The 13,468-nt window shown below is 34.1% G+C and overlaps 2 protein-coding genes across 2 annotated transcripts in view; both read left to right on the top strand.

The window, feature by feature from the left end:
• LOC308641815 (uncharacterized protein) overlaps positions 1-13,468 on the top strand; it is a gene marked incomplete at both ends in the record, with an annotated part of 62,827 nt that overhangs the window by 33,705 nt on the left and 15,654 nt on the right. The window lies entirely within an intron of this gene.
• LOC308639068 (olfactory receptor 4C11-like) lies at positions 7,624-8,556 on the top strand (the record flags this gene model as incomplete). The annotated part of the gene is made up of 1 exon (XM_081277052.1): positions 7,624-8,556. One exon carries the CDS (start codon positions 7,624-7,626, stop codon positions 8,554-8,556), a length of 933 nt encoding a protein of 310 aa, XP_081133178.1.

Genomic DNA, 13,468 nt, shown 5'->3' with positions numbered 1-13,468 from the left:
TATAGTACCTGACAGAAATAGGGAGTTATAAGAAGTGGTGTACTAATGGCCCAGTAACCAGAATATTACCAATTTTCTGGACCATATGCTTAATTGCTATCATACATTTACAGGAATGATGAGAAAATATTAATATAATTTTATTGGTTAGAATTTTTGAGAAAAGAACTGTACTTAGCCTATTATAATGCTCTTTTACTATCTATAACTAAAAATCAAGACATTTTATTATTATTTATTTTTATTTTATATGTCAAAATGGATGGCCATATATTTCTAATAAGATGGTGGTGTCTAAGTACTTCAGGGCAAAAAACAATGGCCATTCATTTACCCTACAAGTGGTGAGAAAGATTCAACCATGTTTCTACATTTCCTTTTAGCCTTTGAACTCGGCTGTTTGCTCAGGTCACTGGAAGCTGATAACCTATTAGAAAGAGTGATGACCTAAATAAAAGAGTTTTTGAATGTCACTTCAGAATTCCTGTTTACTAAAAGAGCAGTTATAATCCATAAGGTACTTGCCTGCTAGCTATCAATATTTTCCACAAGTAGCACAATGTTTAGTACCTGATTACATATTAAATAAATAAATAAAGTATAAATCACAAAAATGAATTCAATAAAATATACACTAAAATGATTACAAGGGATCATGGGAATTTTTTTCTACCTTTATTTCCTTCGGATGAGAATTCTGTAGAGAATTCTTGATTGCCCTTTAAATAAAACAAAAATTTGTTTACCTCTCACTTTGAGGAATGGGAAAGATTATGGAATTGAATTTCACAATATGTGAGAAAGTGTTTGCCTTGATATTCCCTCAGGAAGACATCATTATTCTACAAATGAGGGTTCTTTATCATTTTCCAGTTACTTTGTGGTTACATTTCATTATGTAATTATGTAATAATTCATTATGTAATAACTTATAATGTAATTATTTCATTATTACACTTCATTAAAAGTCATTTCTCATAATATGTAGATCTTCCTACACACAGAGCAATTGCAGGATTAAATACTTTTCAGGCAATTCTTCCTTCACTCATTAATAAACAAAATTTTGTGCTCAGGGAATATATTTTGGTGGGTTTCTAATGTGGCATAAGGTACAAATAGCTTCTTTCTTTATACATTTAAAATCTACTGAGAGACTCCCAGAAAGGAGTAGAAAACTACTGCAGAGCATTAACAATGGTAAGATAGACAGGGTGCTATGAAACCATACAAGAGGGAAGTGAGGCATGGGTCAAGAAAGATTCCTAAATGGGAAAACATTAAAAATCATAAAAATCATATCCAAGGGAGAGAGTAGGATCAGTAAATAGGCAAGATACAAGGCTAAATCATTCCTAGGACAGGTACTAGATACAGAGGTTATTACCAAAAAAACTATGCAGAAAAACTGCATACTAACCTAGAATAAAGGTAAATTTTAACTTCCACGACTCAAAAGACAGAAAAAGGCAAGATTAAGAAAGGTTTCATAATACTGTTAAACCTTAATGGTAAGGTCCGTGGGTCAAATTTTGATAGCATTTTTAATCTAGCAAGTAATGTAGTTAGATTCTTGTTTTGTGAGTAGAGGGGAAAGCAAAAGACTATTATAAGAGTACAAAAAGTTTGTGTCCCCTGGCCTCCATGCAAACCATGTTGTGCAGTTAACAGTGAGTACTCTAGAGCTGCTGAGGCCAAAGTTAAAGCCAGACTTCACTTGAGACCACATGCTTTCTTCCCCCTACCATATTGGCTTTCTTGACTTCCATTTGTCATTTGTTAAAACATCTTCAGTTCAAGTTCTGTATCTATGGAACACAAACTGACATGGAGAGAGAGGAATTGTTGCCCAATTTTTTTTTTAAGTTTTAGACAACAGAACTGATTATGAGGAAGATTAGAAAGAGAAGAATCATAGGTACGATTCAGGTTCTGACTTTCACCACCAAATGTTTGAGGAAATTCAGAAGATGGAGAAGAGAGAAACATAAGTTTTGCAAGTGAAAAATGCCTCTCTTTCCTATAAAAATGTTTTCCCTCCCACTACCAGTGGACTTCAAAAGGTTAATTTTGAGGTTATTTGAGACAATAAGTTATAATGTAAAGGGAAGATATAACACTGACTCCCAATACTAATATTGACCCCAAACAAATGGAAAGGGTAACTGTAATATTATAAAAGTTAAAATGCACCACACCTGTTTCAAAACTGGTGAAACTGGTTTTCTGAGTGTTCAACAACTAAGACTTGGAGGACGAAAACAAGAGAAATGAAAGTATAAGAAGCCATCCGTGAAATACAGGAGGATCTTCTCTTGGCCTGGAAGCCAGGGAGAGAGAGACCTGGAATTGGGAACTTTCTGTAGCTCTCCCATAGAAATAGATTGCCCAAAGCACATGGCCCTTCCCTCTGCTCTCCTAGGAAAGTCCTCATAGTAGATCCAGAGATGGGTGTAGCCCATTAGGAACGGAATAGCCCAACGTTAACCTTTTTTGGAGAAGAACATTCTATGGAAGGCCCTTGATGTCTCCCAATATAAATAAAGCAGATGTGGGCACCATTTTGCCAGAAGCTCCGTCCATCTGATCAGCTTGCCCATCCTGCCCCCACTTTTGAAACTACTTTCTGTGTTCTGTGATTTTTTGCTATTGTATTTCTCTTAGCTTTCATTTCTCAGCCAGCCCATTCCACCAAGGGGAATCCCATTCCCACTGCCCCCATGAGATGTGGGTTGGATAAAAGATCTTAATAAAACCGTCAATATTTTGGCCATTGCCCTCCAGGATCATCTAAGACCAAAAGAACAATGGGGCCCCTCTATGTTGATCATATCCAGGAGGCAAGAATACAAGAAAGAGCGTGAGGTCCCACAGTTCTCTTCAGAGGCACATCACCAATGAAAGAAAAACCCCTAAAAGACTTGCTTCTCAAGGGTCCCAGCACCACCCTGAGGACCAAGCCCCTAACACATAGGTTTCTGAGGGACATTAAAAATCCCAAACACATTAGCCACCAAATGACCATGCACACTGACCTGTCCAACATGATATTATCTTGCTCACAAAAACAAAGTTGAGCCTGCATGGCACTCACTACTCCATCATCAAATGTAGTTGTATATATTTCTTCAACTTTTAAAAATAACCAATGTACTAAATGAGCATTTCTCCAAAGAAGATAAATAAATGGCTAATAAGCAGAAGAAATGGCTGTCAACATTAGTACTCATAGGGAAACGTAAATTGAAAGCACAGAGAAAAAGAACCTTGAACCTTTCAGATGGCTATTATTAACAAAAAGAAAAGAAAGAGAAAGAAAAAATTGGAAAAGATATAAAAATAAGAACACTTGTGTCCTATTTATGGGACTATACAATGTTTGACTTCTATGAGATTTGCTCCTTAAAAATTAACTACTAGATGATCCAATTCTATTTTTGTGCACAAACACAAATCAATCGAACTCATGGACTTTAATAGATGTGCACTCGGGCTGGGGATGTGGCTCAAGCGGTCGCGCGCTCGCCTGGTGTGCGTGCGGCCCGGGTTGGATCCTCAGCACCACATGCCAGCAAAGATGTTGTGTCCTCCGAGAACTAAAAAATAAATATTAAAAAAAATTCTCTCTCTCTCTCTCTCTCTCCTCTCTCACTCTCTCTTAAAAAAAATAGATGTGCACTCATGTATATGGCAACCTTATGTGTAATATCCAAAACACATAAGCAATTCAAGTGATCTACAACTAAAGAACAGATTTTAAAAACGTGATACATACATACCTAGGAATATTATCCAGTATTAAAAGAATGTTCCAATACTTGCGATGGATGAAGCTTGAGGACACTGTGTTAAGAAATATTAGCCATGCACAAAAAGTTTAATACTGAATTATTCCATTTATATGAAGTACCTTAAAGTAGTCAAATTTGAAAAATCATTTGGAATTTTTTTCATGTGAGATATTTTATGCTTCTTTATTTAGTTACTCATTATATTACATATTTAGGAACTCATTGGTATTCATTTTATACTTTAAGATATATTTTGATATTGTATTATTTATTTCGATGTCCAAATTATTTATAGCTTTGACTATGATGTGTTCTACTGGTCGACTCCAATTTCTCTGTCACATATGCTTATTAACCATATGTGCATTTTAGAATTCCCTACTTTCTGCCATTACATGATGCTCAATTGATCATATAATTTGTGCTCCAGACCAAAAATCAGCCATTACCTCGAGAACTCCTAATATTTCTGTTGGAGAATGTTACTAAAAATAATACCAATACTCTAGACAATTATTGTTTCTTATTCTTTTAAACAATGGCACTTATAGATCATTTTAGCACACTTAAGTACAATAGGCCACCTCTTTTTCCCACAATAAGACAAATGGATGGTTAATTCATTATCACAACTTATTTGTGTTTCTTAATTGGGAGGGGAGGGACCCTTTAGAGAACAACTCTTCCCCAGATTCCTGTGTTTAGCATCATTTGTGTATAAATACTCCTCCCAGGATGGCAAAAGAGAAGCCTTCACACCAGAATTCTGTGTGATCATGGATTTAAGGAAATGGGTGAATCTGGGACTAATTTAGCTTGTCTTCTAAAATGTAGATGAGAATAAAAGCTTCAAGTTGCAAATTTAAAGTGAATCTGCTTCAGACAGAATTAGAGAAGCATTTTTTATTCTCATTTAAATACATGACTCCCAAATTGCCTTGGGAAGGAAAAAAAGCAACTGAACATACTTAACTTATAAAAGAGTTAGCAAAGCAAGGAAGAATTGCACTTGGAAGTAATTTAGTCATATTTAATAGTTGCAGAAAATTAGTAAAATCAATACCACAGCCAGTATCTAAGACATGGTAGGCACTTGTGGAAGATAGAAATTCTCAAGACTTCTCTGAGAGCACTACAATCCAAGGAAAGAAGATGGAAATAGAAAGCATCCACAGCAGTTTCTGATGGACATGGGCACTACTCTGTGGATAAGGAATATTGGTAGACAGGGAGATGAGAAGCAAATTAAAACAGTTACTATTGCTGTGTTCCAGGAAAATATTTCAGGGTTCCCAGTGGTGATGATGTTGCAATGGATACAGTAGAAGGCAAGCATCCCTTCTCCTCTTGGCCATTGAGCATAGAAGAGTATGGAATGCCACTGCATTATATCTATAAGAAATATAGATATGAGGAACAGATGTAGTCCTCTTCCTTATGTTGCTTCATGCTAATTTACATCTTTCTTATCTATCTATGAAATTTACAAGTGTTAGTTTTTTTTTTTTTATTTGATATTCACTTCTGTTTGAGTGCATGCGAAAAATCTCATGAAGGCAAGCAAACCTGTAGGTAATAGCAATGTTGTGGTGTTTAGTGTGATCAAAAAGCACTGGATTTCTAAGATACCCATGCAATTGACTCACCATCTCAATCAAGACTCTGGATCACAGTCCTACCTTGGGAATACCACAGTACTGCCTGCCTACACTAGAACATAATTGTTAAGAAAAAATTATATGACAGTGTGAAGAGAACTTCTACTAAGGTAAGGGGTTTCAGAGCTTTATTTTTAATGCATCAAGAATATAACACATTTTCAGATGAATGTGGAGACTCTCATGCTGAGTGAAATTAGCCAAACTCAGAATCTCAAAGGTCAAATGTCTTCTCTCATATGCCGAAACCAGAATAAAATAAAGGAAAGAGGGAGGGAAGAATAGGATAACACAAAGAACCAATCAAGTGTAAATTAATAGATGAGCAAAAAGAAGTCAGAGTAGAGAAAAGAGAATGCAAGGGACAGAATTCTTGAAGGAAAAGAGGGAAAAGGGGGATTGTGAAGTGAAATCAATTTTCATGTATGTATGAATATGTTGTGATGAATTCAACTACTATGTATAACTATTAAGACTTAATTTAAAAAAAGAATATGACAAATTTTCAAATTTTACCACAGTGAATACTTTTTAAAACTAGGTCTTCCTCCAATCTCTGATGCCAAAAATACAATATCCTCTCCAATTCGCAGACTATGAACACTTTGTAATCGCCTGATGTGAACAAAAATGTCACCATCTAAAGCATACACATCTATTTCTTTTCTTTTTATTTTTAATGATAATATCAAAAGTTTATTTAATGATTATATTACAATATCTCATTGGAAATGCATATTTGAAACACAGTATAGGGGTTTTAATATTTTAAAAAACTTGGAGTCTTATCATATGCTGCCATTGCCTGTGGTACAACTATAGAAATTACATTTTTAGTGAATGTGCCTTATAAGAAAATCCTTCTGATGTCGAGAAAATCAACCTTGTTCCCCCGCACTGCTCTAGATTTTGAAAATTTTAATTTAGAATATATTTAAAAGGCCCATGTGTGTATGTGTGTATATGTGTGTATAATTTTTTAATGTTTGCATGAAAGTACCATTCCTGATTCATTCAATCTCACAGAGGCTGATATGGGCACTAAATTGTTATCTATCTTTCACCTACAGAGAAAGGGCTATTAGGAAGCTCTTTGTGACCATTAGTGGCTATATAGTTCTATAAGAAATATATTTTAGTATTTATTATAAATACTATTATTTATGAATGTAGAAAATTCCCCCCTGAGAGATTGTGCCCATTTAAATCCCTACCAAGAATATTTAGAGATAACTGTTTTCCACATCTTTGTCATTAAGTATTTATTAAAAGACATTTATTTTAAAAATCACAGTTTTAGTTCAAGGGCTTAAAAGATATTTCTTTGGAATTTTAATTTGAATATATTTGTCAATAAAAATTAAACTTCCTTATGATTCTTTCTAATAAGAAAAGGGTGTCTTTTAAAATTGGCACTTTGTCAATTCTGTATGTGTTCTTTTTTTTTAAGTTGACCTGTGAAATCCACTTAAATTTGAAGCAAATATGCTTTCCTAAGTCAAGAGATTTTTACACATATTTTATTCACTTCATAGTTAACTTTTGTTTTTGACTGTGCCATTATTTGGAGAGCATATGTGACAAGGTTCATAGAAAAATTTATCCTGTATTTTGTATAGTCAAAACAAACAAATGACCATTTTATTTCTATCTTTTCTCCCTTGAAGTCAGGAAATGTAATACCTGGTAATATCAGTTGTAATTCTATTGAAAGTTTCAGCTATAACTTGGAGCATTTGCTGCTAACATTTCTAAAAATCCTTAGTCATGAACCTGAAATTTGGAAAAATACTCATTGATGTATGTTTTCCTCTTTTTCCTTTATTTTAATGTGTCTCCTAGGGTCTAAAAAAACATTTTTAAATATTCACAAACATCAAGAATTTAAAAAAAGAATTTAAGTATGTATATAACATAATGTTATAAAAAATTGTAGATGCTGAATTTGGACATAAAACATTTCAAGAGGTAAAGAGAGATTGACTTAGTTAAACAACAGATTAAATAGTTTCTAGAAAATTCATGTTATCCAGAAAAAAAGCACCTCTTGTAAAGTTGTAGTTTAGTGACAAAGAATATGTATTCTACTTCAAATTTAGCATTTATTTTATATTTTTTCTTTTCTTCTTTGCAGATTGTTTCCAACCTGAGATATCCCCACACTAAATGAAACCATGTGGCAAAATAGAAATGTAACTGAGTTCATATTGCTAGGATTGACCCAGGATCCTTTGAGGCAGAAAATGGTGTTTTTAATCTTCTTAATTTTCTACGTGGGAACTGTAGTGGGGAATACACTTGTTATTGTGACCATCAAATCCAGCAGGACACTTGAAAGCCCCATGTATTATTTCTTATTGTATCTGTCCTTTGCTGATTCCTGCTATTCATCATGCACAGCCCCTAAACTCATTGTGGATGCTCTCTCTGCAAAGAAAGTCATATCCTACAATGAGTGCATGACTCAAATTTTTGCACTACACTTATTTGGCTGCATGGAGATCTTTGTCCTCATTCTCATGGCTGCTGATCGCTATGTGGCCATCTGTAAGCCTTTGCATTACCCAAGGATCATGAGGAGGCAGGTGTGTCTCATCTTGATTGTCCTTGCCTGGATAGGGTCCTTTATGCATTCCATTGCTCAGATTATCCTGGCCTTGAGATTGCCCTTCTGTGGACCCAACTTGATTGACCATTATTGCTGTGATTTGCAGCCCTTGTTTAAAATCGCCTGCACGGACACTTACTTGCTGAATCTGCTGTTGGTGACTAACAGTGGGGCAATTTGCTTAGTCAGTTTAACAATTTTAACCATCTCATACATTGTCATCCTGCATTCTCTGAGAAATCACAGTGCAGAAGGGAGGAAAAAGGCGCTGTCCACTTGCACGTCTCACATCATTGTTGTTGTCTTGTTCTTTGGTCCCTGTATATTCATATATACACGCCCCCCAACCACGTTCCCCATGGACAAGATGGTGACAGTATTTTATACCATTGGCACACCCTTCCTCAACCCACTCATCTACACACTGAGGAATGCAGAGGTGAAAAACGCCATGAGAATTCTGTGGCAGGTTAAAACTTCATCAGAAAGCAGGGGATGAGCTGAGAGTCCAATCTCATGTTTATACACTTATGATATGACTGAATCTCTACAAATATTAAATGTGATAATTTGTGATAACTGTGAGAGTAATATGTACTTGTATATAAGTTTGTGGGTTCTGAATATTGTTTAGATGATAAGCAGTATGAATTCCATAGTATCTTTTTTACAGAGCTGTTGTGAAATTTAAGTCAGGTAGTTATAGAAAATATTCTGTCTCAACAGGTTATCATCCTTTCCAGCCACTATGGTTCTAGGGCCTGGCCACTTCTATACATTCTAAACTCATGTGCCGGCTTTCTTAGAGTTTTCTGTGTTTTGATCTCCGACTGTTAATGTCCCTGACATCTTTAGTCTGACTCTTTCTTTCCCTGAGATTCCATTCTGGTACTTGTGAACATGACCTACAAGTCCGTCAATCTTCACTCTGATCTGATCAGAAAACATTTATACCATCAGAGCAGCTGAAATTTATAAGTAGATATAAATAAAGTGCAGCCATTTTATTGTGATTATGTCCTCCCTCTGTAAGGGATCCGCAGTAGGTAGCAAGTGTCTTCTTGAACATTCACAGACAAAGGAATCTTTGGTATTTAAAGTGCCCATGTCATTTATGACTGGATTGTCTTTGGAAAGTTCCATATTTTCAAATAAGAGGCTCTTTTGATATAAAGTTATTCTAACCTATATATTTCTAATCAAAACATTGTGAGTTTTTTTTTTTTTAACGCTAATGCTGAAAAGCCTTGAGATATTCAGGTTTTCTTACAAAATTAATGTTTACCATTTGTAGCAAAAGACCCTCTAAATCTAAGTTAAATAAAAGTACAATAGTGGGCATTGTGAAAGCTAAATAAAACTAGAGATATAGAGATACAAAATGTTTTCTCAGACTGAAGAGCAGAAAGGTAGAAACTGACGGGAACCCCAAAGTGATATGACCTATTTTCTTTGAAGTGAATGATGTTGATGAAATTACCATGGACATTCAGAAATACAGCGCTTGTGTCTAGAGAGTAGGCTCAGGGAGAACTCACTACTGCTATGCAAAGCCCCTTTCTCTCTCCATTTATACTGCTATGTCCCCCTTTCTTTATTTGTTAGTTTTCTATGCCTTTGTATTGTGTGTAGCTTCACAAATTAAAATTTCCATTGGTTTTCATGCCAAGAATGGTGAACAGTTGTACCTTAGAGGCCTAGGCTTCGGATTATACCCTGAAATTTAAAAATTCTTTGACTTCACTGTAGAGAATGATACCACATTTTTAGTAATGGTTACCAAATTCCATATTATTTTTTTAATACTGTGCCTTATAATTTATTTCTTTATTTATTAAACATTAGTCATTTAATATTTGTAGCCTTTCAATTGTTACAGAATCTTCAATTACAGATTTTTCATGCTCTGATCTTAACATACTTTTTGACTTACCCTGAACTTCCTTTGTTTTGCTGCTCCTATAGCCAAAATGAATTCCTTATTATTTCATGAATGTTCTTTTCTCATTTGACACAGTTATTCTACTCCTTAGTTTATACCTAAAGAATTTAAAATTCACATACTACAGTGACAAAGCCACATGAGTGTTTATGGCAGCACAATTCACAAAAGCCGAGTTATGAAAGCAACCTAAGTGCCTACAACAGATAAACACATAAAGAAAAATGTGATATATATACACAGTGGGATATTACTCAGCCATAAAGAAGAATGAAATTATGGCATTTGCTGGTAAATGGATGGATCTGGAGACTATCATGCTAAATGTATAAACCAGTTCCAAAACATCAAAGACAGAATGTTCTCTCTGATATGTGGATGCTAACCCATAACAAGGGAGGGGATGAACAGAAGTTCATTGGATTAGAAAAAGGGGAACAAAGGTTAGAGTGGGGAGATGGGAATAAGAAAGACAGAAGAATGAATCAAACAACTTTCCTATCCTTATATGTGAATACACCACCAGTGTGACTCTACATTATGTACAACCACAATAGTGGGACCCTAATTGGAACAAGTTATTCTTTGTGTGTATAATATATAAAAAAGTGCTCTACTGTCACGTGTGTCTAGCAAGAACAAAAACTAAAAATAGTACTCTGCCTTATAATTTAATTGAAAATTCTTACCACTATTCACCATATCTTACTGCCACAACTGGTTGTTTTAAAGTTAATTCATGCATAAAGGGAGTAATACACTTTATACTTTATAGACCCTGAAATGAATTGGTTCTGTGATAGACTTATCTAATTTACTCATATATAACACAAGCCACACACATACACACACACACACACACACACACACACACACATATACACCAGAGGATTTATAGAGCTTTGCATTTTAGAAAAATAAATCAAGATAAGAGGTACAGAAAAAAATGAAATATTCTTAAAATGTAGAGGAAAATAAATAGATTACACAAGAAACACCTCTATAGGGAAAGAAAATTTAAATAATTCTATGTGATTCAAAGCACCATAAATATGTATGATTATTATTTGTCATTTAAAAAAAAACTTCTGATAAAATGAAGGACAATCAACATAAAAAATCTAGGATAGCACACACATCCAATGAATAAGTTCACAGTGACCAGTTCACTCATATCAATACACCTAAAATTCAAACTATCCTTTCACTTGAAGAATAAGGAGAGGGCCTAATATGGATCTGATTTTTTTTTTGTTATTGTTGTTATCACATAATTATGTCACGCAAAAATATACAAAGTTATCTATATCTATTAAAGAATTAAAAATGAAAATATAAAGTTTACAGAAATGTATAAATTTCCTGAGAATTATCAGAATGCTTTATTTTATTAATTTCTTAATTATATTTATGATTAGTATTTATAAGTATGTTTATTATTATTTATAATTATTTATATTTTTTGGATTAAACCCAGGGACACTTACCACTGAGTTACATCCCCACTACTCTTTTAAATTTTGAGACAAGTTTTCATCAAGTTGCTGAGCATCTTGCTAAGTTGCTGAGGCTGACCTCAAACTTGCTGACCTCTGGCCTCAGCCTCCCAAGTTGCTGGAATTACAAGTATGCACCACAGTGCCTGGCAGAAGTAAAGTTTTAAACCTGTTCTTTTAGTCTCCCATGTCAGGAATAACTTCCTCTCCCAACTTTATCCCCAAAATTCAAACATTGCTGCAAAAAGTCCTAAAAAATCCAAAAACTTTAGATGAGCTGTGCAATGGTCATAATTTCATGCATATTTTAACTTCAAGAAAGGAAGGAGAATTCAATGTAAGTGTACAAGTTTTGAAGTTAGACTGCATGAACCCAAATTCTATGCTTCTGTATCTGTGGCGAGAAACTTAATATCTATGTTTTTTTTAAATTTGTTTTTAGGTTTTTATTGATTGATGGTTTAATGAGTGCATTATAGTTTTACATATTAGTGGGGACCATTATAACCTAATCATATGTGTATGCAATATGTTTTGTTCATTTTCAGTCCCCAATGCTCCCCCTCTTCCCTCTCCCCCATTCCCCTACCTCTATACTAACTGTTATTCCTTCTAATCACTTAGTATTTTTTTTAATTTTTTGTTTTATAGGTATACATAAGGGTGGAATTCACTGGTGCATTCATATATGCTCATAGCATCATTGGGTCAATTTCAATCTACACTTACTTTTGTTTTCAATCCTTCCTCCTAACTCCTCAATCCATTGATTACATCACTCATTGATCTTTTTCCTTTTCCATGGGGTTTTCTCTTTATTCATCTTACTTTGCTTATATGAGGGAAAATATTTGATCCTTGACTTTTTGAGTCTAGCTTATTTCACTTAACATGATATTCTCCATCCATTTACCTGCAAAAGCCACAATTATAATTCCACACTTCTTTATGACTGAGTAAAACTCCATTGTATAGATATACTTATTTGCATTATCTTTAAACAACTGGAAGTAAACATATTCCTAAATAAATAATTATTTGAAAAAAAAGAAAATCTCAAGAAAAATTATTTTAATAAACAATAAAAATAATAATGTAACAGATCAATACTTGTGGAGCATTGTTAAAACACTGCTGACTAAGAAATTGATGGCAATAAACATGTGCATAAGAAAAGATAAAAGTCTGAAATGTATAATCTTTGAATGTTATTGAGAAGAATTAAAAAATGAAGAAGGAAGAATCGGTACATTTGAAGAAAAGTCAGTAGAAAATATACAAACTAAATACCAAAGACAAAAGGTTCTTAAAACTGAACCAAGACCCAAAGTAGTAAATATAAGAATCAGGGCTGGGGATGTGGCTCAAGCGGTAGCGCGCTCGCCTGGCATTCGTGCAGCCTGGGTTCGATCCTCAGCACCACATACCAACAAAGATGTTGTGTCCACCGAGAACTAAAAAAAATAAATAAATATTAAAAAAATTTGGGGTAAAATTGGGGGTTCATAACCCACTTCAATCTAATGTATGAAATATGATATGTCAAGAGCTTTGTAATGTTGTGAACAACCAATAAAAAAAATTAAATTTTTTTTTTAAAAAAAAGAATACAAGCAATCAAAAAAAAATTCTCTCTCTCTCTCTCTCTCTCTCTCTCTCTCTCTCTCTCTGTCTCTCTCTCTCCCCTCTCTCATTCTCTCTTAAAAAAAAGAATCAAAGATCCTCTGTAAAAATGGAGTTACAGAAAAAAATGGAGAGAGAGAGAGAGAGAGAGAGAGAGAGAGAGAGAGAAAGAGAATGAATGAATGAGGCAAAATTTTGGAGGAGATATATGTAAATTTTCATATTAAATAAAAAACATATAGACATAGAGAGAAATAAATATATATGGAAAATGTGTATATACTTCATAAATCCATGAATATATATGGAAATATATGGAAAGAAAGAGATAGAGTCAGCCAGATACTAAA

This window comes from Spermophilus citellus (assembly GCF_964194105.1).
Source record: "Spermophilus citellus genome assembly, chromosome: 2".
NCBI classification, from domain to species: domain Eukaryota; kingdom Metazoa; phylum Chordata; class Mammalia; order Rodentia; family Sciuridae; genus Spermophilus; species Spermophilus citellus.
Note: the sequence above shows the minus strand (reverse complement) of the source record. Positions and strands in the feature narration are given on the sequence as shown.